The sequence below is a fragment of the Parus major genome, chromosome 3 (genome assembly GCF_001522545.3).
Source record: "Parus major isolate Abel chromosome 3, Parus_major1.1, whole genome shotgun sequence".
NCBI classification, from domain to species: Eukaryota; Metazoa; Chordata; class Aves; order Passeriformes; family Paridae; genus Parus; species Parus major.
The window spans coordinates 32801839-32829171 of record NC_031770.1 but is presented as its reverse complement, the minus strand read 5'-3'; the positions used below and the strand labels follow the sequence as shown (position 1 = coordinate 32829171).

General features: G+C 35.9%; 1 protein-coding gene across 3 annotated transcripts in view; it reads left to right on the top strand.

Moving 5' to 3' along the window:
• PLD5 (phospholipase D family member 5) overlaps window positions 1-27333 on the top strand; it is a 181261-nt gene that overhangs the window by 85698 nt on the left and 68230 nt on the right. For all 3 annotated transcript variants that reach the window (XM_033512610.1, XM_015621561.3, XM_015621559.2), the window contains exon 3: window positions 23621-23789. In XM_033512610.1, the coding sequence (XP_033368501.1) occupies window positions 23621-23789 (169 nt within the window). The remainder of the gene's footprint in view (window positions 1-23620; window positions 23790-27333) is intronic.

Below are 27333 nucleotides of genomic sequence, written 5' to 3'. Positions count from 1 at the left end.
TCAGGCATAATGTGCATCAGAAATTTTCTCTGAAATGTAGTCATCTGCATTGATATGCTGTATTTGTGTTGATATATTTATGTTGCTTTAGTTCTCAGCTTTACATCAGATGATGCATAGGACAGGTAGGATTTGGAAACGGCTACTTTGCTATTCAGTAAATTACTTTCTCTGAAGGTTGTCACAACCACCTTCAGAATGCTTACACAAGTGTAAATAATAAGACAAAATAATGTCTTTTCTGTGTACTTTCTTATAACACTAATGAGGTGCATTCTGAATGTTTCATGAGCATTCTTGATTCAGCAATATCAAGAAACAGGAGCTCTTTGTAGTAAAGTTTCAGTAGTGATCTCAACAGTACACAAATATGGAATTAATACATATACTTCAGTATTGTCTAATTTTAATCTGAGTAGCCAGGAAAGGGTCATACAATATTCTCACAAGTTACTGAGAAAAATCTGGGTCACACAGAGCTGTCTGCAGTGTGGAAGTCCCATTGATAGGAGCAAAATATAAAGAAGTCAGAAACAACTTTACCCTCCCACAGAGGAATTAACTGAAAAATGTTAAATGTGGGGTGTTTTACAGCGTTTGAGAAGCTCAGTGGTGTTGGCACAAACATACACTGAATGTGTGCACTAATTACAAGAGTAGGTTAGCTTTTTTTGATCTTAGCAACCACAGACATGCTTCTTTTTTTTGTTATCCTTTGGTAATCAAAGACCTATCAGCTGGATAATATGTTGCTGTACCAAACTGTTTATCCTTAAGCTTATCTGAGAAACCATATTGCAAAACAGAGGAGTTATCAGTGGGCTTGACTGAAGTTTAATTAGCTGTGCTGTGGCATTAAAGTTGTATGCATTATCTTCATTGTCACCCTGATAGTATTTGTGGAGTATTTGTGTGTTACAATAAAAAATTCTCTTAAGTTTTCCCTATTTATATTGACCGAGTATGCTACTAGATAAATAACATGTCTGTAGCAATTCTAAGAATGAGTTAGTTGTAGATTCTTCACAGAAAACTTAGGTTTTAGTTGCTTCTACAGTATCTTTCATCTGGAAATAAACTGGAACTGCCATGTCTAAAGCCTTAACTCAAAAATTCTGACTTTACAGTTTTTAGTTATAACCAAGATAAGTTTATTTTAAAAATCTAATAAAGATAATAAAAGCATTTAATCAAATTCAAAGACTTACCTGCAAACAACAAAGGGTGTGCTTTTAATTTCTTTGGGAGGCACATAGGTGCAGTGTTTAAACTAACAAAATAGTAGTGTTTAAAGTAACAAAAATCAAAGAGTAAAAATCCATTTTCTAAATGCTGCCTTTTATTTGGAGCGAATTTATTTCATATGGGAAGTAAATAGTCTTCATAACAATCTTTGTTGCTGTTGCATCTTCTCTTTTCCTCTCCTTTGCTCTCCAGATCCAGCAATCCATCATGATGATGGTATGTACCTTTTTTTCCCCTCTTCCAGGTTTCAGGTAATTCAATTCTTTGAACTCATACTGTTGCTAATACTGTGACAATGAAGAGTCAATTTGTTGACAATGAAAAAGGACATTTGTTTGACATAGTCAAGGTTAATGGACTTCCTATGTGCCTTGCCATCTAGCAAGGCAAGAATGCTGATTGGCCTTTTATTAATAACGACTCTAATGTGGGATATTCTTCCTACACATAAGTGACAAGTTAGGAGTACAAAATAGCTGGAGTTACAGTGGAAAAACAACTAACCTTTGGTAATTGTTACTCAGTCCTCAGGAGATACTCAAAGTTAGGCTTTGTTCAAGGTGAAAAACAGTGGCAAAGCTACTAAAGATTATCCATGTCTTTTTTTAATGAAAAGTGTTGTAAATATTGTTCTAAAGTTTAGTGACAGTGTTTTAGGAAGCTAATCCTAGAAGGTCATCACACTGCATGCACAGTGGTCAGCCTTGAAATTGTACAGAACACCTGATAGCATGAAATGTAGCTAAATAAAAATTACCCATCTCTGTATCAGAAAAAGATAAAGAAAAGGTCTTTGCTTATTTACTGAGGAACACATTCCCAGCAGGGATTTTTTTTTTACTATTATAATTAGTTAAAAATCCAGGAAGGCTCTTTTCTGTGGTGTTAGCAGCTCAAGTTAACCATTCCAAAAGCAAAGCACTGCTCACCTCACTCTGGCTGGGTGTGATGTTGGACCCATACTGGTATTAGATGAAAGTAGTTAGGATAGTAATCAACAAGAGCAGAGCACAGAAACGGAGTAACTGAATTCTCTATCACATTGCTAATGAGGCAGTCATGGTTGTTTATGTCCCTCTTGAGCCCTTTAATTTTACTGCCAGGTATTTTGCTTCTTTGAGAAACAGTGATCACCTCCTTCAGATCCTGTGGGTAGGAAGGGAGCATGGCTGTAGAAAAATGTGCTGTGACCACCACTTGCACCAACAATGCGTTGGGGCACCTTGTCTCCATCTCCACCCTCTGGGTGCTTATTTCTTGGTTCTGAGTCTCTCTGCTGGAGTATTGCTAATTATCTGAATCTGGAATTACCATGTTTGAATGCATTAACTACTGAGTTGAAAGTTGAAAATACTGCTGCAAGTCTGTACTGGAGTAAAGAGTTTCTTCTTGGTCTCATTTGAAGAGAGAGTCTACATCACAAACTACTTCCAGGTTAATGTAAGACACCTGTATTACCAAGTGTTTTCATTGTTTGAAGAGTTAATCTTTTAAATTTATTTCTTCCCCCTGCACCCCCAATTTTACCTTATTTTAAATAATTAGCTGCTTCTTTTTTTGTTGCTTTTTAAAAATTAATATGAGAGTGAAATGAAGATTTTTAATAGCAGCATTTTTATCATTAAAAGTAAAATTCAGTTTAATTTAGGACTTATTTAATATTCAAAGCATTTGTAGTAAATTCTGCACTACTTGGAAGTCTGTATTTTGGCATGGCACTGAAGTAGTACAACAATAACCCAAATTTTCCTATTTTATTAACCATGCAGTGCGTTTTAAAAAAAACATATCTCATTTGCAGTGAAAAAGAACCAATTTGAAATAACAAAATAGAAAGCATTTTCAAGCTGCTGAAACTTTACTCTGCGTCTGAAAACAACAGTGGGAAAAATTATTTTCATTACAGATGCCATTATTTTGTGTATGACTACTAACTAGCAGCAAAAAAGCTTCTGTTAATACTTAGCACTATCTTGCTTAAAAATTGCAGTAATTTTCTTTTATTCATGTGTTCATTCATGATTTTGTTGCTTTTTGTGCTACAATGAAGTCCAAATTCCAGGTAGTTAATAATTCAATTATTCAGTTTTTGGCATTTGTCCAAGATGCTTTATGTATGTGGTTTCTGGATTTGGGGCCTTGATAGTTTTTGATAGAAAAATCGATGTCTTCTACCTACAACGCTTTTTTTAAAGTATATCCTCATGGAATACTTGGGAGCAAAGGCACTGAGAAACTCTAGGTCAGTCAGTCGGTCAACCAAGTGCAGCTCAATACCGTCTTGATGTTTCACCAGCTCAGAATTAAACTATTAAACTGAGAGAAGGTCAATTTTAATTTGTACAGAGTTTGTTATTTTCAGGGGTGGTACATGGCGGGGAGATGTTGAGCATAGATTATTATGTCAGCAAAGCTTCCTGTTTTTTTTTATTGTTGATGGAGGCTTTTGTGTGTGTTTGTTTTTTTTATAGGGAACAACTATTGTTCTAATCCTCATTTTGGTTTCTTGTTGTGTTTTAGTTATTTAACTTGTAGTAGCAAGCTTGCAATGACAGAACATGTTTGATTTTCATACAGTCCCACCCTCATGGGACAATCTGTTCATGTGCTGAGGAGAAGACAACAATGCATATTTTTGGCCTTCATATGCTTTGAAGCTGAAGTAATTTCTTTTCCATGAGATAATTCTGTTATGGCTCACTGATACACTTCATAACAGCAGTGTAATTATAAGTTATGTGGCTATTGCTTTTTGGTTTTAGTAGCTGAAATGACAAAATATAATAATGAACAAATTTTTCATGTTCCTATATTTTAACAAAGATGGATTTACACTTAGCAATGTTATTCTCGTGTATTCCAGTTCAGGCACTCTAGGGCTGAAAACTGAAAACTTCTCTCAATATTATGCAAGATATGATGTTATTTTAATTAACTAACATATTACTTCTTTCACCAAGGGTCCCGAAATTGCAATGGCAATGCAGTGATTAAATATGGAATTAAAATTCAGCAATAATGAAGGAGATAAGGAAGAACTGTAGAAGATATATAGAACTCATAAATGTAAAAGAATATTATGAACTTCAATGGATACTGAAAACTACTATTCCATATTGGGAGCAGGGGAAAAATACATTAAAATGTAAAAAAACCTGAATTTTAGAAACCAAAACACTTTATAATTTCTTTTATTTAATTTTAATTTTTCACAAACACTACACCTGAGTTCTGTTACTTAATTTCTTTTTGATTTAATGTCAGATTTTTTTTAAAATCAAATAATTCCTACAATATTTGGAATGAATTTGATTAAAATATAGAAAATCCTTCTTTAGCTTCATGCATGAGGCCTACAGAAAATCTTGCTAAACATGCTACATTTTCTTTGCACCAAAGACTAAAATAATTGAGATTTCTTTTAATAGTGGCAAACTAGTAATGAACTAGTTACATAGCAAAATTATTTTTAAACTGTCTTTTCACTACTTTTCACTGCTTATTCTCAGGTTGTGTAGTATTATTTTCTACTTTTATGTTTGATACAACACAAGTGTGTTCTTCCTTTTTGGGGTGTCATTAGGGTTTATTTATTGGAATCTGAGCAAGTTTAGGGATGTTTGGTGTCTGTGCCAAGCTGTGCTCAGGCAGTTGTGTCTAAAAGACACATCACTTTTATGCTAGTGAAGACCATCTCTATTTCTTTTTTTTACTGGAGTCTATTTGCCACTGAAAATAGACTTTTTTAGATATTTTTTAAGCATTTCTCTGACAAATTGTGCCCCACTGTGTCATGCTGTTCACAGTGCTACTATCTTGAATCTGCATTTCATATTTCTCTGCTTTCACTGATGCTGCAGAGTGGAGAGTAACAGGAATAAAACCAAATCCATTTCCAAGTATCAGAACCTAAAAGGTCTGTCCTAAACTTGAAAGCTTGAATGTACCATGGCAATTGGGAGTGCACCTCTAGCTTCTTATGCATTCTGCCTGTGGGGTTTTTTGCAGGGGTGGAAGGCTGTTGACAGTGTTTGATTCAGATTTGTCCTGCTTGCCCTGCTTTTTATTTTGGTAACCTCCATTGGAATTTATCATTTTGTAGTTTTCATTTATCTCATTGAATAGACATACTATGTGGTGACCTTTTTTTGAGTTTCATTTTTACTTTAACTTTGCTCTTACAGGGATCAAAGTGGTTTCCTGAAGATTTAGTTATTTTTCAGACATGAATTTATAGACTGATAGATATTTTGCTGTGTATGTTTCTAAGATGTCAAAAAAAAAACCCTTTCTGTTATAAATAGGCTTGTGGTAAAAAATATATTTTTCTGATTGTATTTGAGCCAGTGGGAAATAAAACAGTGATTTTATTAATTAAGTTATTCTTTGAAGCCAGATAGAAGAAAAATAATATAGAGAGTATATAAAATAAGAATATAGAGAAAATATAAAATAAGAATCATTTAAATTGGTTGTATCTGTGTTCTCTAAGTTACAGTAATGATTTTGTTATTATCCAAGTGCATTTTTTGCCCAGGATGAATTTCCAGAATGAACTTTCAAAACCTGGATAATCAAATAAAACAGTGAGGATATGCTAGCATAAACTTCTGAAACTGAATTGGTGACTTAATGTGTCTTTGAGAGTCTGTCAGCCAAGACCCAAAGGATTAAGGAAAATTGGGAAAGAAAGTTATGTTGCAGCATACTTGGGGACAAAAGGCAAAGAGATGTAACTTTATATTGAAAGAATTCTTTTATGAATGCTTTGTAAGATAAATAAAATATTGACAAGCATTCATCATAAAAATTGTGATGAATTGGGTCAGAATACAGCTAACAGGAGAGGGCAAATAGGATGGAAACTGTCCAGACAAAGGAGTATTGTAAATTATTTATTTCTCATCTCTGCAGTACTCAGAATATGGACAACCTTAATTATGTAAGACTTGGTCATGATACTTTAAAACAAGACAGTGGAATATTGTTATAAATTTCCTCAGGTACGAGAGTAAGTCCTGTCCTGAACAACTGTTTCAGCTAAATTAGAATATATTCTTTCAGTGTTGGTTTTTGAAGGTTTTTTTCTTGTGGCCAAGAAGTTTTTCACCATTTAATAATACCAGAATTAGTAAGACAGGACAATATGCTGTGGTGGGTTGGCCTTGGCTGGATTCCAGATGGCCACCAAGGCTACTTTATCACTTGCCTCCTCAGCTGGATTGGGGAGAGAGAATATAACACTCATGGCTCAAGATAAGGACAGGGAGAGATTACTCAAGGGTTACTGTCATGGGCAGAAGTGACCCTACTTGGGGGAATGACTTTCATTTATCACCACTCAAATTAGAGTAGGATAATGAGAAATAAACCCAAATTTTAAGAACAACTTTCCCCTGTCCCTCCCTTCTTCTCAGGCTCATCTTCACTCTTTCTTGCCAGTGGTGCAGGAGAAAGGGAATGGGCTGTGGCCAGCTCATCCCACATTATCTCTGGCATTCATTCTTCTTCAAGGGGTAGACTTCTCTCACTCTTCCTCTGCTCCAGTGTGGGTCCCCATGGGGTCACAGGTCCTGCCAGCAAATCTGCTCAAGCATGGAGCTCATCTTTCCATGGGTCGACGGGTCCTGCCTGGAGCCTGCTCCACAGGGTAACAGCTTCCCTCAGGCACATCCACCTGCTTTTCCATAAGGTCCTCCATGTGCTGCAGGTGGATCTCTGCTCCCTTGTGGACCTCCATGGGCTGCAGGGGTACAGCTGCAACACTATGGGCTGCAGAAGAATCTAGCGCCTGGAGCACCTCCTCCCATTTTGTCTTTACTGACATTGGTGTCTGCAGGGCTGTTTGTCTCACATATTCTCACTCCTTTCTCCAGCTGCAATTGCTCTTGCACAATAGTTTTTGGCCCCCTTCTTAACTGTCTTGTCCTGGAGGTGTTACCACCATTGCCTTGGCCAGGGTCCATCTTGGAGCTGGCTGGAGTTGGTTCCACATTGCAGACCACACCTTGTGTACTGAAATGCAAATTTTGCAGAAATTAGGAGCTGAAGTGCAGAGCATAATCCATTTTTTTGTTTGTTTTGTTTTTTTTAATCTATTAAAAAAATTGCTCTAATAAAAAATGTACCCCAACCAGGCAAGGTTTCTTGTACTCTGCATTTCTAACACTGCTGCCCTTTTAGCAGAATTCTCTGTCTTGTCCTTCAGCAAAATTTGGTTTCACAATTGAAATATTCCTCTGGGTAATTACTGATCTGGGAGATATCCTCAGACAAAACCAAGCAGAGCTCACAGCACTGAGCTCATGACCTTACTAGATGAGGTTGTGTGTGCCTGTCTTTAGAGAGTGAGCAGTAGATGGAAAGGGGAAGAGCTGAGCTGTAAGCTTTTCTTTGCATCTTCCCTTTTGGACAGGTCTGTTAATCACCATATCAGGGGTGTAGCATGTGTGTGTGTTGTGGTGTGTTTTCTGCTGTCTGTGGAAACTGTGGGTAGGAAATAATGCAGAGTTCACAGGATCTGTAAAGTGAGCAGTAGTATAAAGAGAAAGCGTGTGGTTTATTAAACTTAATGTGTTGTGTGTGGGGACCCACTAACAAGGCTACTCCTAAGTGGATCCTGTCCCTTACAGCAGATACTACACAGCCTCAAATGGCTTTTTTTCTACAATGCTTTTGATTATCAATAACCATTTAAACTAGACTGTTAAAAGTGTTCACGTGCAACTTTAATTCCTTGCAAACTGAATATTTGTAATCCTTCTGCATACTAATTATTTATTCCTTTTTTTGTATGCATAAAATCATGAGGCACATAAAATTACTGGGCCAGAATTAACTAAATTTGATTATTAATGAGATCAAACAGTAAATGGATTTAAAAAGTGAACTACTACAGAATTCTTTATGTGTATTTCCTGGTGGTTACTTAAAATGAGTAAGTTGGAGCTAAGTTCTGTTCCAAATGAAGTGTTAGGAATTTTTTTATTCACTTTAGGGAGTCTGGATTTTAATTTGTTTTGGTTCATTATGATCCACCATCTGCCTCCTCAGGCGAGGGACACATGAGGGATCTATGAACAGTTTCCATAAACAGTTGGCTTGCACCTGGGAGTGCTGAAGGAAACCTATCACCTTTGTGAGAAATTTTTGTTTGCCAGTGGACAAATAGGAGAGGCAAAGAGCTGATATTTTGTTACTGTTTTTCTTTCTCCCATCACTGTTACTATAAAGCTTTTTGGAGTCTCTTGTTCTCTGTGGTTTTGTCTCCATTTCTATCTTTGGAGCATCAGTAAGGAGAGCTTTGTTTTGAAGGTGCAGACTGTGCAGGTTATCAGTAATTTGTGTTATTTATTGGTAGTCCCCAGGACCAAGGGACAGAGACATGCTTTCAAATGTTTTTCCTGCCATAGCATCTTCACTGATATGCATAGTTTGATTAAAGAGAGTCATCAAAATTCTTCCTTCAGGACAGATATTATTAAAACATTTATAATCAGTTACAACTGAAGTATCAGCTCACAGAAACAAACTCCCCTGCTCCTTCTCATCCCTGAGTTTTCTCTGGGTTTGGGAACAGAGATGTGAAGTCTTCAGAGCAATATCCTCTTTTTAAAACATCTTCTTCCATAGTGGTAGACCAGGGAAGTAGCTTCCAAAGTTTGTGTGATAAGGTGGTAGGCATCTACTCTGAATTGTAGGTTGTTTGTTGAGTCTCCAGGTGTTTTTACCAGTAAGGCCTAGGAACAATAAATTTCTAAAACAATTCCAATTGTAATCTGTTGTTTTTATCTGTTCGTTCATCTATCTTTCTATTTTGACATAGTCCTAATATGGTATGCAATGTATTCTTGTCCATATGTTAGATACTGCACACAACCAGGAATGACAGTATCTATACCTGACAGAACTTAGTCTTGAACTTGTGAGAATGTTGGATGTAATAATCTTCCATTATACTTCTGAAGTATCCACCAGAGGAATTATGCTCAAGTGAATGTAGCTCCTGAGAAGACTGGCATGGAGCAATATCTCAAAATGTTGAGTTTTCATCAGATGTTTCTGTCTTGCAGTGGGAAAGTAAAATTTCAGCAATGTATACTTGTCAATCTTTATTCTTTGAGTGAGCCTGGATAAATTGTTTATTATAAGATTCTACAGCACTCATCTTATGATTAGTATTAGAGACAGAATAAGAAAAGAATGAGTAGTAGTTTAGTCTATATGAGTGGTGCAGGCAGTCCTGATGAGCTTGCCTTTAGTTGTGTTAACTGAGAAACTTCAGGTCCACAAAATACCAGAAATGGCAAAATGAAATAATACTGAGGGTTTTTAATAGGAAAAGGATTAGCCCCGCATTGAGCATAAATATGGAGGTTTTTCCTCTTTTTGAATCAAGGTGAGATGGCCTCATATATAATCACTTTGTATAAGGTAAAATAATAGGATATTGAACCTATTTTTATGTAGAGAATTCTAGTTATGAATGTCCAAATTAATTTGTTAACACAAATGCTGAACTAGAGTATGTTAGGGAATATTTGTACTTTACTGCTTAGTGTTCCTAATGAAGTTCCTTTGAAATAAGCTTTATTTTTGGTTTTATATATCTACCTTTATTGTCTTACAGGTGGTTTTGTTCTGTAATAATTAATCATCTTTATACATCTCATTCACTATTGCAAGATAATTTTCTACATTCTATATGTATTGCTTTAATTCACTGATTATTATTTGCTCATTATAATTTATGATTAAGTCAAGAAAAATGCTTTCATCTGTTGTGATGAAAGTCTGGTCTCTTTGGAATAGGTTACTTGAAATTTTATGTTTCCCCAGGTAGTGTTTGTAAGTTAATGTATCTTCTCCTAAAAAAACCCAAACTGAACAGCCTGTAAATTTTACTTCAGTGCTATACAATACTTAATTGCAGATGTTGGACAGAGGGATAAAAAAAATTTTCTTTATATGAGGTAGGTTCTACCAGACTAATATATTTCCAGTGATAAGGTAATTGACTACTTTAGCAAGGTAAGGCAGTAGATGTACTCTGCATCAGAGGAAATATTTTAGTGTGTGAGAAATTACCACAAGAGAGGGCAGCAGTGGTACTGTAACACCATGAAGAGGGGATGTACAGCAGTATTTTTTGAGAATCAGTGACTCTTGCTGTTGTATATTGGTAAAGCCCTTGTTACCCTTGTAAAATCATGTCTCCGACCTGCTACTTCAGCTAAGTAGAAGAGAGCTATGGGAAAGTGACTCCACTGAATTAGAGGTAGAAAAACAAGTTGTATAACCATTACATGTTCACATTATGGTGTACAGTAGTTGGTTGGATTATGTTTGTTGTGATTTAAAACTATGTAACTGATAAAGGCCTAACTGCTTTAAAAGGCCTGTTTTTTGCAATGAAGTGGCTCTCCTTTGCCATGCTTGGGGACTCTGTGTCACTCTGCATTGTATAGCTCACTATCAATACCATTTCATATTCTAATGAGTGCATTTTGTGCTCAAAGATTAGGATGAGAAATATTGTGACTGTTTGGAAGAATTTGGGAGTTCAGGATAATATCATAGAAGGCAAGAGATGATCTTATGGTCAGGTCTTCCGGTCTTATGGTCTGGAGTTACAGAAAATACTTAATACTGCAAAGCACAAAAGTGTTAATTTTCAGATGAAAAGCAATAGTGAGTGCTGCAAATGAAGAGCTAGAGGAGCATGGGGATTAGAGCAAGGCATCTTACTTTATTTTTGACATAGTCTCTTTGACTTTTCATAGGTTGATATTGAATGAAAAACCTTGCTTGATTTCTTGGGTTGCTGGTAGTCGCTATACATTAGTCTTTATCATAGAATTTTCTTCTTAAATCTAAATTTTTCTCCATTTGTGAGAGTGTTAAATATCAAAACAGGCACCCAGGGAGGATTGTGTAATCTCCATCCTTGGAGATACCAAAAACTTTACCAGACAAAATGATGAGCAACCTGCTGTAAGAAGACCTGCTTTGAGCAGGAGGTTAGACTGGATGACCTCCAGGGGTATCATCTAACCTGAATTATTTAATAATACTGTCTGCTGTTTTGTTTGCTGGATTGCCAGTTGGAGCTCATTACTCTCTTCTGCACTGGTGCTCTTCCTTATAGTCATGTGAGATTTTTATGTGCATTCTTGGAGGAGTGTTTTCCTTCCCTATGACTCAGTATGACAGAGGTGATTCTGGCAGTCGTTAATGTCTTGCTAAGGATTAATCCTGGATCGTTTCAGCATAATTTCTTAATTTGTTTTTCTGCAGATCCCATCATGCAATTTCTTACTGCATGGATTGGGTTGACATCTCAAAATTGTTCTTTGCAGATTTACTGTATTTACCTTCTTTTTGTTGTCCCTGCTTAACATTTCTCCTGTTTCATATTTTGTAGTTTATCACTTTTTAACTTCTGAGGTTATTCTGATTCTGAATTAGTTGAAAATAATAAAACATTTTCAGAAGCAACTTGGAGAAAAAGCTGCTTCAAGTGTCAGCTGTTTTATTGGAACATGCTGCTTACAGTCTTAAAACAGGGTTCTAGGAAGATTTTTTTTCTTATGCCTGTTACACATCTCAGCATCATCTGGCTTTTAGTTGGTTTACTTCTTTAGTCTTAGTATTTTTTACTTTATTTTACTCTTTGAATTTCACAAATTACAGCAGTCATGCAGAAGCAGGAAATGACAATAGCAGGGAATGGCAGCTGACTGTAGACAGAAAATAACTGAATGATCAAAAAATGCCCTTTCCTCATACTGAGAATGGAAAAACACTTTCTTCAAATTTTTGAATTTGAAAATACATCTTTTGGTTTCTCGTGAGGATATAAGTACCATTTTGGTTAACAGTTTATTTTTTGTCATTCCCAGGCAGTAGTCCAGCAAATTTTACTAGATTTTCCATCTTTATGTTATTTAAGGGAAACAGTTCTTTAGGGAAACTGTAATAAAAGTAGACAGAATTTCTTAGAGATAGATGCAATACTATTTATATCAGGCAAGAAAAGTGCCAAGTATTTAATGCCATTTTGAAAGGCATTGATAAATTTTAATCTGGAATATTTTGTGTAACTGACCATCAGTAATCAAGAAGGTTGAAATCATGCTTAGTAGGTGAAGGTTCTATAAGTGAAAAGTTGCTTTGATAAGGAAGCTACTAAAGACACTTGGCTGTATAGTGTGAAAACTAAAAAGGGAAATTATTGTCATCCATGAAAATAGCACAGGAGAAAGAAATTGCAGGGTGGGATCTCAGTTATTGAGGATAAAAGCTATAGCAGGTAAAAGGATATCAAATGAGGCAGGTTTCTGCCTATGAAAGCAGCAAGATAAAAAAATTCCAGTATGACAAGTGGTTTTAAAATCTCTTGCTTGTGCCATTATCTTTTCCTCATTTGGATGCCAGGATCATAGATTCAATCCCTGTTGAGGCTATTCACTTAAAGAGTTGGACTTGATGGTCCTTGTAGTCCATAGGTCCTTAGGGACCTTGTAGGTCCCTAACAGCTCAGAATATTCTGTGATTCTGTGATAATTTAATAAAAGCATATGAAACATCGCCTGAAGTAGCAAGGAGAGAGACTCGATCACCCAGGAAACCTTCTCCATTTGGAATACTTACTTAAGGTCCCGCAGGTTCCATTTTTAAAGTGAGATATCTGGTTTTGTATTTGCTGCAGTTAAAGGAAAGTTGCAGGAAACTTCCAAAGAGTTATCATTAAAAATAGTAATTGTAAGTCTTAGCTGTTACTGCTGTGCTTCGTGTAATTAAGAAGCTGCCAAGCTATCTGTAAACCCCCTTAAGAAAACAAAACAAAACAAAGAAAAATCCATGTGCAAAAAACTGTCACTCAAAACAGTAAGCCAAATTAGACTTGTGTTAGGCATCTTATGTAAAGAATTGAATGACAATTTAGGTAGCAGTGCTTAAAAGTATGTCCCTGGATGATGTTTAAGTAGAGTTTTTCAAAAGCCTATGCTGCTTCTTTCTAACGTAGTAATTCCTAGGAATTTGGCAAAAAATTAATCCTTCTTTGTCACTACCACTCGAGTAACAAGAAGTTGTTACTCAAATTGTTACTTGAGTAACTAATAAGAGCTTTCAGTCTACCTGGACAAATCAGATATGGTGAAGAAACAGAACAGAATGCATAGATCTGTCCTGGAGATTTAGTAACAGTATTATTTTTTCTGCCAATTAAATAATTAAGAAGAAATTTATTGTGAGGAAGACTAACTAGATGGAGCAAAACAACAGAGGTCATCTAGGTTTTAATACATAGAAGAGGAAGGCAAGGGGAAAAGGAGCCATGAGAGTGATAGAATTCAAAACAGGACAGATCTAGAGCAAAAGATGGGGAGAGGAAAAAAAAAAAGGAAGATGGCACGTGGTTAGAGCAAACTCTTTTGATGCAGAGAATGCCCAGGGCAAAAATACAATAGTAGGCCTGTTGTCTTTAGAAAACCCAGTGATCCCCACAAAAGGACTCTGCTGACTCCATTCTGGCTTCCTCACAAGATTTCTTTCCTCAAGAGCAAGAAGAAAAAAAATCTCACAAGAATAAACAGTTCATTCAAAGGCATGCATTTTGAACACTTACCAACAAAGTTTAAATTTCATTGTATAAAACATCATCACAATGAAGGATAACCAGGGGAGAAATTGTCTTTATTCCCTCTCACAAAGTGTTCCACAAGGAGCTGGAATGAATTAATATCTGGGGACAAAATTCAGGAAATTGATGAGAAATATGAGTGCTAAAGAATGAAGCTGTCATAGAGAAGCTGGTTAAGCTACTTGAAGTTTGACAGAGCAGATATTAACTCCTGAAGTGCTATTGTGACCCTGAATAAATTTCAGTCATATGCAAATGTTGATATGACATCCTTCGTTGGCAATGAATTTTTTTAATAAGATCAATGCAAGCTGTTTTTCCTCTGTTGTTTTTAAAAACTATTGTGAAATCACAGTCTGAAAGGAAGTTATTCTGGCACGTGATAAGGTGCTGAAGAGTTTTGTAGCACCTTTTAGACATGATGAGGACAGGGGCGTATCACAGACAAATTTTAGAACTTCTAATCATGATTCATCTTAGCCTAACAATACCCTAATGGAAGTGTCTTACAGAAAGCCCAAATATATACAAGGAACAGATGGCAGTTTCTGTTCTTAGTCTGTGTCCATTAAATAGATTTCACACATATCCCTGGGGCTTCTATCTGTTGTGCATAAAGAGAGCCACGAGCTGAACACTGCAGCATTTGACCTCTGTATTGTGCCTTCTTGTATGTGAAATTCAGCTACAGAGTGCTCTGAAATGAGTAATGATTAGTGCTAGAGATACTGTTGCTTTCTTTGACATAGAAATGCCTTGGTGTTTCATTTAAAAAGAAAATTTGAGTAATTTAAACCAGAGATTGTGGAACAAGATATACTTGAACATAAGATTTACTTGAACCTTAAGAATTTTGTTTCTGATTAAAATATAGGCATTATTCCATTTTAAAAGGGTGCAAATCAAAGCTCTGACAGCAACCAAAGAATTGCACAAATCTAGAAATGTATGTATGATGTATGATATGCATGTATATACAATGTATGTATAGTGTATGATGCCTTTTCTATTGATTATGAATTTTGAAAGGTGAACTTCCATCAGAACACGGGAAAGTGAGATGATGGCTTTGCCATTTTGGTTTAAATAATGTGTTTTTGACGTTTCTTGTGGCCTTATCAAACATTCCATTTTTGCATTATGCTGTTTAGTAAATGTACTTATCTTTGTGCTGAACTGTTAGGTAAACTATGAAAGTTGTGGTATGTTTCAGCTTTGATTACTGGTTACACAGCACAGTGGGGCTTCAAGAACTGCCAGCACAGGCTGGATTTAGATAGTAATGATCAAGTGTTCATCAGTTCCTGCAAGATTTCACCTGAAGTTAAATGATTAGATATGTAACCTGAATGTTTCCTAAAATGCAACTCCACAGTCTGTGTCTTGGAAATTCAGATGTAGTTGTCACTATTGCAGCACTAGTTGTCACTATAGTTGTCACTATAACAAGTAATTCTTGCCTCGTGGAATAAGGCACTGATTCTCATAGATGAAGATGGGAAAGCTGGGACAATGAAGCGTAGCTTTGGAATAGTGCAGTGATTGTCCCATCAAACCAGCCTTAACTAAGTCTGTGGTTAGTCTGCTAATTTTAGGTATTGAGCTCTTTTATTCTTCATGAATTTATATACAGAATTGAAATTAAGAGCAAGACCTTACCTACAAGACCTCTATTATATAGGTTTTAGCTTTATTGTATTTTTACACTTGTCTTTATTAAATGTAGCTATGCTTGTTTCTGCTTTAATGGCTTGGCTGCTCAGCTTCATAATGTAGTTTTCCTCAGCTGGTGTCAAAAAAATTCTATCCAAGTCATAAACAATGCAGTATTCATAATTATTCCATTAAGTGTTTCTATGTTCTGGCATACTAGGTCTTTATCTGTTTGATCTGTATGTATTACAGAAGGTAGAAAAAAGAGGATAAATTGAGTGTTCTCAGATTTCTATGTTCAGGACCTGTGAAAAATCTTATTTTACTTAATTAGTGAGAAATGCCAGACTGAAGTCTAGAAGGCTAAATTCTATATCCTATCTTCTCAGTAAGTTAGAAGTCAATTCAGTAAACTAAAGATTTATTTGCATTCTTATGGTGATAATTCTAACAGTTAGAGATTTCAGAATCTCAGCTGTTGATATTTACTAGTGATTACTAGTTCTCAGATTTATTTTGCTTGTATGTGTAGACTTTAAGGATCAGACAAGTTAATTTGCTTTTGAAATAATTTTAAAAAATCTAATTTATTTAGGTATTTCCAAACAGGAATGCTAATGCTATGGTTCAGGCATAGCATAACAGAGCTAGAAACCTGAAGCAAAACCACACAGTATTCCAGAAGGGTCTTTATATTTTATTTTATATTATATTTTTTCTGTCCCTTTTATTTAGATTGTAATTTTTTTTTTCTGTGAGAGATTTTTATTGAGTCCTAATGATGCTAGATAGTTTTATACAATGGAAACAACAATCATTTCAACATCCTTGTTTCAACATTTAGAGAGCAAAGGGCTGTTGGTAAGGATTATTTTGGTATGCATCTGGATATGTGAAAGTGTAGGAAAAAGATCAGTATTGAGTGGACTGTTCTGCATAATTCACAAGAAATCCTAAGTCTGCACAAACCATAGGAAAAGTTCTAAGGTTGCTTAAGGCTCTGTGCTTATTGTAATTTATCCAAAAGGTTTTTTGAACTGAGGCAAATATCAGTCATGTCAGTAAAATAAATGAAGATCTTTAATGTGTGCTATTCATTCTTTCTTGTGCTCCTTTTTCATTTGGTACTTCATATGACTGCTATCTTGGCTCCAGTATTAAAACTATCTTGGCAGGCTAGACTGAATTTCTGACTAAGGTTCAGATTTCCTTTGACACCAGGGAAATACTGTCCCCAGTAGCGTGAAGTGACAATGTGAAATATCTGGTCAATTCTTACCCTCTTTTGTATGCAGTTTTGCCTTTGGGAACTGAAAGCTGCATCTGAAACGCAACTGTGAAAACTTCATTTTATCACCTAAAATGTGTTTAATTAGAAATAATTCCCAGGTTTAAACCTTGGATGACTGGTGACTTTGTATAGTGGACCCTTCTTTTGAAACTTTCGTGCTTATGGTATGTTACAACACAGATACTGTGTTATTCATCACAGTAGGTCTTTATTATTGGTACATTCTTCTGAAGATGATGGTGTCAGAGGGAGGGTATCATCCTTTTCATACATAAGAATCTATGGGACAATCCAAAGAGAAGAGGTATTCCGGAGTGCTTCTAGTTACTTGTTCTATAGACTTAGAGAATTGAGTCTAATCTTTAACTGGTAAAAACCAATGTCGTTCCACTGACATAAGTGCTGACAGAAAATCTTATTTTCTATATTGTACCAACCGAGAATGTGGGACATAAAATCTGCCAAGATTAATGGATGTGCTGTGTGTGTCCACATGTTGTATTTATTTTCTAGACATTGTGATGAGTGGGCACAAAAACAATTATGTGGGCAATAACAAAGTGATCTTCAAGTTGATTACAAAAAAACTTAAAAAGGCCTAAGTGGTGAGGAGTTAAAATATATTTTGAAATATAGTTATAATACTTTGATTATTTCTGTGGACCAGTAAGAAAAAATGAAAAGAAACTAAGTGCAAGGATGAGGCAGCCATAGAAGGGGAAAGGTGTAAGTTCCAGTTACAGGATTTAACTGGTATGCTTAAGGCTGGCCTTCAGTGAATACTTGAAGTTGGCAGGTCTTTTTATTCCCACTCTTGTGCCACAGCCACCTTCTGCAGCTGCTTGTTTAAAAAGATCAAGCCACTCACTTGGCTGAAAAGGCCTGTGTCTTCTGAGTCCAGTCACAGATGGTATTCATAGAATTTTGGCCTCTGTTTAGAAGATCTGTCAAAATGTTTGCAGCGGGTGCAGGATAGCTCTTAGCTGGCTCTAGCTGCATGTTATTGAGCAAAGCATCTGTGTCTCTTGTATTTGTGATGTAGAGTGCTGGGACCGTTTCTTATATCAGGGTGCTCTGGTGCCTTGCTGGCCCACCTGAGCAGTGTGAGTGAGGAGTCAGTGACTGATTCCTGTGATGGAGAGCAGAAACCCAGGACTGGTGTGTCCTCTTTGCCTTAAGGCAACACAACCTTTCATTTTCAACATCACTCTAGTCTGCTCTGTCACATACTTAGAAATGTTCAGATGAAACTCTGTACCTTGCATGTCTGCAGAAAAATATATTTAATAACATAAACCTGAATTTATCTGCATTCACCACAGATAATTCAAAGAACAATCTCGAGCCAAGAATTCATCATTCCAAGACTTTGTCTCTGGATATCAGGGTCTTCATGACTAAAATTCAAAAAACAAACAGGTAAATGCCATCAAACTTTCATAGTGTGCATGTACTCAGGCACTTGCACACATACAAACACACACAAAGAAACACACGTGTCTCACCAGTTGAGACTGTCAGCGTTAGAGGACTGTTACAGAACTTGTGATATGTTCTCTGATGCTAATAGTCTAGGTGCTTCTGAGTACTGAGCTTGAGCTCATGTCCTTTGTAAATTCAATCTTAGCTGCTTTGCATTTCACTTTTAACTCTGGTGTTCTGTCTTGAATTCCCTATAATGGGTCAAACATATTTTATTTAAAATTGCAATTCACAGCATAAGTGTGTAATAGCACATTTTGTAACTTCTCATACTGGAAAAATTAGTTGTAATTAATTACAAAGTAAATGCTACATGCAATGCAGTTTTATTTTTCTTTACTGGATATGCCATGCAATTATCCAAATACACTGGATACCTTTATGCTCCAGTTCTGATCTCAAAGCAGAGTTATTGCACTTGATCTTCCAAATCATTATCACTGTCTTTAAGTCGAATAACCAAATATGGTTGTGCTATACATTCTCTAATATTTTAGGAAATTTTCTATGTAGTCCTTCAGGCTAGGGGATGGTGATTCCAGGGCTTCTGGATTAAGAAAGAAAGAAAAAGGGGTCACAAGAGGGTATCTTTAAAAAGGACCCTAGCACAAGGGCAGGACTCATGCACCTTTCTGGATTATTTTCTCTTTTTTTCTCTCCCTTGTCTGAAATAGAGCAACCTTATGTCAAAGACTTTGTTCGTCTTTTGTTTATTTATTATGTCTCAATCATTGTAGTGTTTTCTTGCTAAGTTTATTCTCTCTAATGGTGAGTAAATTCAGATGATACAGAGATGCTCAAGTGCATATGACCTGGATTTTCTTTAGTGGATGACTGTGGATTGAGACAAACTGGAGTGAACAATGTTCCAGAGTTTATTGTTTTAATGTGTTGTGAAACATCAAAAAAAAAAAAAAATCCTTTTATACTAGTAGAATTGTTAGAGCTAAATTTTCCAACAGAGCTATAAATTTCTGCCAATAGCCCCATATTTTTTCAAGAGACAGACATAGCATCTGCCTATCTACTGTCCTAGCCTTCTCTACTCTAATTAATCCATGTGCTAAATTAAGAGCCTCTATTTCCTTCTGAGGAACAAATTGGTGTGAGATCAGAAACAAGCCTTCTTGCTTTCTGACCATAGAACAGCCAAAGATGAAGAAGAATCCTTAACTGGGTACAGAATTCGCTTGGAATTGCTAAATGCAAGTCATAGCTGAGCTCAGAAAAGTCTTATTATTGAGGTCATGGTCTATTCTGTGGTAGGCATTAAATACCGTTCTATTGCCCCATTTCTGTTAGCTAAGAGGAGCTTCAATCTCACTCTGACCCTTGTCTCTCTGTCTAACTTTCACAGAAATTGTACTTTCTCAGTCTGTGTGAGGTAGTTTTTTACAGTTTCAGTGTAAAACTGAAGAGACAAGCCTATGTTGGCATTATCAGATGCAGCAGAGCACCAGAAAATCAGAGAGGGGAATGACATTTTCATTCAACAGGTATAAAGTTATCTGGTAATGATTTTGAGGATAGGAAAAATCTGTTTTAATCACTATGGTACATTTGTGTTTTGCATTGTTAATATGCCAGATTTGCAGAATAAATTATGTCACCATGTCTAACTTTCCTCAAGGTCTGAATGACCTCTCCTGGAAGTTTTTGTAATACTGTGTTTGAAGAACCTCTTTGTGGGTCATTTTGGAACAAAAATGAAAGCTAAATTTAGCTTTTATTGAGAGAATTGGGGCTTTCAAACTCAAATTTTTGCACAGAAGTTTTAACAAAATTTATCTTGACTAAGCACTAGAGCTTTGTTATTGTTCCATACAAAAAGGGAATTTTATAAAGGCAAAATCACTTAGTATAAAAACTTGGTGCTTGGCTTTGTGTATTACTTCTGAGCTTGGTGTTAGGTTTTAATATTGGAAGTTTATGGCAGAATTAATTTATTATTAAAGAGAAATCTACACTCTGAAAACAAATTTTTAACTTGTGCCGTAGCTAGATGAAATGTCTTTTTTTTCCTTTTTTTTTCATTTTATTTTTCCTAAAGAACACAGTCATACAATATGATGAGTTGGAAGGGCCACGTCAGGATCATTGACTCCAGCTCCTGGGCCTACACAGGATATCCCAAGAATCACATGATGCACCTGAGAACACTGTCCAAACGTTTCTCAGACTTCTCAGGCTTGGTGCTGTGACCACTTCCCTGTACTTGCTATTTGGTAAAACAGAAGAGTAGGAAAAATATTACCAAGTAGTGTCTGTTCTGAATAACAATTTTGTTGGCTTGAATGCATTTGGCTTCTACTGGACTACCAAACCCAAATTAAATAATGGCAGGAGCTGTGCAGCGTGTCATGTGTTATTTAGTGCTGGTGCCATAGCCTGGTGAATGCTACTCAGAGGAAGGGCAAGTTCATTCCAATGGTCAGGACAAACTTCCTTGCTAAGAGGCACCTTGTCCTTGACAAGGGCCCTTTTAGGAGGAGCTGAATTCCTTATTGCCCAGTAAATTTTCCTTGCTACTTTCTTCGAAAAAGTAAAAGATTTTAACCCATGAGAAATGAGGAAGAGCCCAACTTTTGTGTGTATCTTGATGGTATCTGTAAGAAAATGTATGTGAACAGCAATGACCCACAACTCTTCCTGCATTAAAAGTTTAATGTACACCTAAATAATGTGGAATCAGAAATAAACATGTATGTGTTTGGCTGGGTCAGGTCCATCATCTCAAATATGATGAGTTTTGGATTTGGAAATTTGGAGATATTCAAAAAACTTGACTGGATAGTGTCCTGACCAACCTGCTGGCATTGACCCTCCTTTGAAAAAGAGGGTTGAGCTACATGACCTACAGATCATCTTAGCCCTTCTGTGGCAGGGTTAGGTTTTTGGCAGCTCTCAACTTGCCAGAGAAAGAGACAGGAAAAGTGGGAGTTAAGCTAATGCTTCCCAGTGATAAACAAGTTCAGTACAGCCTATAGGAAGCACTACTAAAAACAACTAGAAGTGTTTGTGACAGATTCAGTCCTATCAGTTAGTTTGTGGACTCCTGTGTAATTCATTTGCATGGGCTCCACTGGAAAACACTGTATGTCAGGCAATATTCTAACATTGGAAAATTTTTGATCACTACTGGTTCAAGAGAGTGATATGCACTTTCAAATTCTAGCTAAATCAGAAGTACATTTGACATTATTTTATTTTTGAATACTTATTTGATATTAAGAATGTCTTTAAAGCATACTCAGAATAACTCCTGTATCTAGACATGATTGAATTGGCGATGGAGGATTTCAGAAAAAGATGCATTAATTTCTGATCTTTGCAACTGGATTAGGAGGGAGGGGGCTTCGTGTCCTTGTAGAGATCACTTTATTTTCTCAATGTCAGTTTCTTGCTCTTTGAAGGTGGCATTCCTCCGTCTCTCCATAAAAGTATTCTGGAAACATGGGCATACTAAGAGCTGCAATATGATTAGTAATGCTAACTACTGAAAAAGAACAAGCCAGGCTTCAAGGGATCTAACCAAAGTTTTATGAAGTTTTGTAACAGTATTATTGGCAAAAGTAAGCCTAAACCCCTGAGTGTTAGAGTAAAATAGTTTATTTTTAAATATTTTTTAAAAGGACACTCAATTTTTAGTGCACTAGTTATTTCAGAAAGTTTGTGAACAAGATAGGAGGAATGTTTTAGAATAAAATATACTTTAAAGTAATTTAAAAAATCTAGTTGTGTTTTTAACATTTTACAGCTTATTTGTTGATTTCCAACTCCATTACTGCAATGTAGATAAGTTTAATGTTAATAAATAACATTAATAACAGAATAGTGTTCAAAGTAGGTTGTGGAGACTGTCATTGGTAATTGCAGCTTAGTGAGACCTATGTTGTTTGACAGATTTGGGGGAATAAGAGAACATACAGGAGGAGCTGTGCCTGTTCTGGTTTGGGTGGTGGGATTTTTTTGCCAGGCCAGGAGATTGAAAGCATGATAATGGCCATGGGTTTATCACAATTCTTGCTGGGTTTTCTTAGCATTGTTTAAAAGCAACAATCTTCAGTCTTTTAATGCTTGATATTCTGAAATAGCTGTAAAAGTTTGCATGTGAACTGTCTAGGATGAACTGAATTAATAGAAGATTCTGCACTAATCTGTTTTTTGAAGAGTCAAAACATGTTCAATTCTCTTTTACCCAATAATTTTGTAATAATAATTTACTTAAAGTTGACAAATTATATTCATATTACTGGAGTTGATAATTAACACTATTGACAGGTACAAAAAGAGTGTAGAAATGCCTAATGTATATAGTAGAAGACTTCCCTGCGTTCCTATTACAGCTTTCCTACATCTGGTTTGTATCATTCACAGTAGAAGTGGCAGGTGTTGGGGTCATTCATATGAATATTTATTCTATTTACCTAAAGGCAGAATTGAAGAACTTGTTTGACTTTATTTAATTTTCAAATTCCTCTACTGAGTGTAGAAGGAAGCTTTACCTGCTGCAATTCAAGGAAATCTGGCGGTGATGCAGTGTGCTGAATGAAACACATTTCCCTGAAGCAAAGAAGCATGTTTTAAGCTGACAGTTTACTACCATGCTTGTTCGGCTTTCTGGATGCGATTGTATCCATATTAATTTATGTACCCTAATTTGAAAATGTTTTGAATACTCTAGACAGTAAGATCAAAGAGCTTTCCAAAAAGAGCAAGAAACTAAAAGGTCATAATTCTTTTTTTAACCACTGGGTCTCAGTTAGAACCTTACACAGGTAAATGAAAGCAGAAAAGTTGGGTAGCTTAGAGCAGTTGGAAAAGGAGAATTCATATGTAGAGATTGCAATGTAATAAAATGTCAGGTGTAAAAGCAGACCTAGGAGAATTCCAGGGAGAATACATCTTGCCACATTCCTTAGAGAGAAGAGAATATATTCAGAGAGGAGTGGCAAAACAAGAGGAGCTTGTTTCATTCTTCCCATCCTCACCTTAAGGACTGATTCCTGTTTACTTGTACTGTAAGAAATAACCTTTTCCCTGTGTAAGCTAATTTTGCAGAGCTTTGAAAGCTTAATTGACTTTGCTGCATTAGTAGTAGGTCACTTCTGCACTTCATTGTTCTGGGAAGTGTGGAGCATGACAGTCAGATGCCTCAGAGTGAGTTGCAGGGTGGCAAACTGATGAGAGCCTCTGGGAGCAGATGTTAAACCCCAGGCCCAAAACCTGAAGTTCTTTACAATTTGGAACCTTATAATAAAGTGCTTTTGTTAAGTGGTTATTTTTTCCTTATCTATTCTCAGGGTTGCTCTTGTGGAAAATATTCCTGAAGGGATCAACTATTCAGACAGTGCACCATCCCATTTGTCTCTTTTCCAAGGCTGGATGAATTTGCTTAATATGGCTGAAAAGTCTGTTGACATAGTATCTTCCCAGTGGGACCTCAATCACAGTCATCCATCAGCATGCCAGGTATGTTCTAGTGTAACGAAAGAGTGGGACCTTAACAGTCTGTTCTTATTGCCAAACTGTTTTACAGAACTAAAACCCTCCCCTGTAGCAGAACTATTTATCTGAGGAGTCTAAAAAATGGGGATTTTCCTGCCAATACAAAAGTTTCTGAGAGCAGTGGTGTGCTTGGACTAGATAACATTCAACATATAGCACTTCCACCTTAGGAAAGAAAGTCATTGTGTGACCTTAAGAAAAATGTCAAATTGTATATATATTAGCACATCCACCTATTTGGGAATATTTATAAATCTATGCAATTATTTTCTATCTGGTGCTACTGAGGAAATAAAAAGGCAAGCGTGTGGATTAATTCTCCAGCCAAATAGATGGATAGAATTACACTTACAAATAACAATATTGTATCAGATGATTCATGTCTTTTCAAAATTAATCCTTGGAGGGAGCAGTGTTCAAGATTTCTGCAATTAAGAACAGCATGAAAAGTAATAAATCATAGTGAATAAGGCAGACGTGCATTACAGTGATGCTGTGCCAACAAACACTTCATTTTTGAGAGCAATCTTTTTATAAATATGGTCAGGAAAGATTTCCATATAGCATCACTTGTGAAACCAACACATCAGAGAAAAGCTGAGAGTATCTCCTCTTTTCCACTAGACACATTGTTTGCTGAAAGGAGACACTCAGCTGACATGAAATGGGGCTAAAATGTCAGCCAGGTAATTGTAAGGAATCAGCTCTATTATACCATGGCATAAACTCTTGGCTTTCCTTTCTAGTTCTGTTGATGCTGTGCAGTAAAAAATGTCTTTCGGTAGATGATAGGCAAATCTTGGTAATCTAACCAACTATATTCTGCTTCTTTTGAAATAGACTCTAGCCTAGTTGAGGCAGCATTAATTTTTCTTCAGAATAAGTTTTCTACATGTCCATTTAAAATACTGAAAAATATAAGGTGAGCAGATGAATAGAAAATGTAATGCAAACCCTTCATTTTAGAATGCTTCTAAATATTGGAATATGGTTGGTGAATAAATTTATGGAATATCAAAATACTGACATTTTTCACAATGTAATTATGCAGCTAAGCTTTATTTAAATTTATTGCCTAAGCAGCTTCAAACCATGTAGTGTCATTCAAGCAGATGAATTCATGGAGATAGTGCCTTAGATGTTTCTAGGATGTGCATGAATTCATATGTACATGAATCTTTCAAAAATATTTTGTCTGAAAAAAATTTCAGCATGTCATTTGCTTCAAAGCTGACAGAGCCTAACAAATCCCAAACAGAGACAAAAAATAGTAAAATTGAATTTGGGATTCCTGTAGTTAAGCATCAAATCCATTTCCACATTCACATTGCAAAGTAAAAACTGTAAGATACTATTCAGCAGGGAAAGGAAGAAGAGGCATCTAAGAAGTGGATTTGGTCTTTTGTCCTCAAATGCACAGTTGAAGATGAAAAAATGAAAGATTTTTCATAATATTCTAGTCTAGCTATGTTTTTTGGTTTTTTTTTGCCTGCTAGTAGTTGTACAGAAATGAGTAGCTTTTCTGTTTAATGGAAATTAATATTCCAATCATCTTCTCATTTGTACAGCAGTGTGGGCTGAACAGCTGATAGATCTTTCTGTCAACCTTGTCCATTCATGCTAAAACACAGTACTGTTATTGGCCAGTCTGATTGCTAAAAAATTGCCAAGAGGCAGTGTTTCTTAGCAAATTCCTGCCCCAGAGAATGTACACAAAGCTCATGCTGTTAAAGGGAAGGGAGAACTTGTATTGTTACATCTGCTTTCTCAGCTCAGTGAAGTGTAAGTGAAATTTCAGAGGAGCTTCAATAACTATAATCTAGTAATTGTTTGATGAATAAATCCAATGTCCTCAAGTCTTTACAATTTGAGTTTAGGGAAATTTGACCAATATAGCAGAAGCATTATGAAAGGTAAGGGGCTGAGATGCAAAATTCACAAGTAGTACAGTGCTTAGTGAATCATCTTAGTTGTTCCTTGAATGATTCTTGTTTTTTAGAAACTAAGGACATAACCATTTTCCATTTGGACTTACATCCTGATCTATAATTAGCAAGTTCCATTTTATGAATGTTCAAGTCGCATTGGAGAGCAAGGTTCTCCAGAAGAGCACTTGAACAGACATGGGTTTTTAAAGGAGAAAAGCAGAGTTGGCTAGATTTCTTTTTCTCAATTAGATACTACTATTAGTTACCACATTCTCTCCCTACATCTGTGTAGTCACATACAAACATGCATGCATACATGTACATGCACATATGAACACATATGTACACACACATATGAACAATATACATGTTGAAGAAGAATGTAGCAGGAAATTCTGCAGCTTTCTATACACACATATATATATATGCCCAATATACATGTCATCTGTATGCTTAGATATTGTCTATCTTGTCCAAATATATATTGAACATACATAGATATGTATACATTTGAATATATAAAATTGGAGATCTTCCTGCTGTATTTTCTTTATTTTTGTTTGTGGGTATGTTACCTACTGTCCTTGACTCATGCTTGTCTGTATTTTGTTGTTACAAATCTAAATAAACATTCATTGCCAACTGAGCTGTTCAGGTCACAACAGCCACACTCAGTCATCTGAGATGATGAGTTTTCCGAAATTGGATTCTCTAAAGACAGATCATTCTCACATGATGAGATGGTTTTTCTGTGCTTCAATAGATAAAGCAGTCAATTAAACTAATATTTACTTGGCAAAATAGTGAGTTCTCTCTACACTGCTCTTCTCTTTCAGAAAAAATCCATGTATTTTGGTGAGTTTGTATTGTCATAGATGTGTTCTCAAGATAGCAGGGTAGTTGTCATGTAGAAGCAATGAGGTTTTTGTAGAATGTGAGTATGTGACTCTTCCTGTGGCAATCTGATGTTTAAAGATATTAGAGGAAAATGGAAACTTGCTTTTAAGGATGGATTTTGATTAATTTTCAGTGAAAAGAGAGAGGTGAATACAAGATGATACCAGTTTACAATTTTCACAGTCCATTTCCTCTGGCTCATCTTTTGTTTTGAAACTTTAATTTAGAATGACCTTTTAGATTTCCAGCAGGTCCTTCACAAAGTTTCTTTTTCACAAATCAGAATCAATGCTATCATGGCTTATTGGTATTGCTATGTGTATGACATAGTTATCCCTGGATAGATATTTAGATAAACATAAGGTGATCAAAGGTAGATTTGCATTTGATTTTTACAAGTATCACATAAAAAACATACTTCTGTTTTTATTCACCAACCTACCGTGCATCTCTCAAACTGATTGATGCGGGAAGTCCCCCATCCATCTGATCCTCTGTCTCATGTAAGGCAGCTGTCCAGCTTTGTAATGAATCTCTTATGAGAAGTCATGAGTCACTCACACATTCATTGCCCAAGGAGCTTAAGGGATTTGTTTGGTAGAACAAATGTTAGTGCAAGAGGTTAAGTTCCCTTCCTTGAAAATTATTTTAAAATGCAAATAAATAAAAAGAAGATGATATCT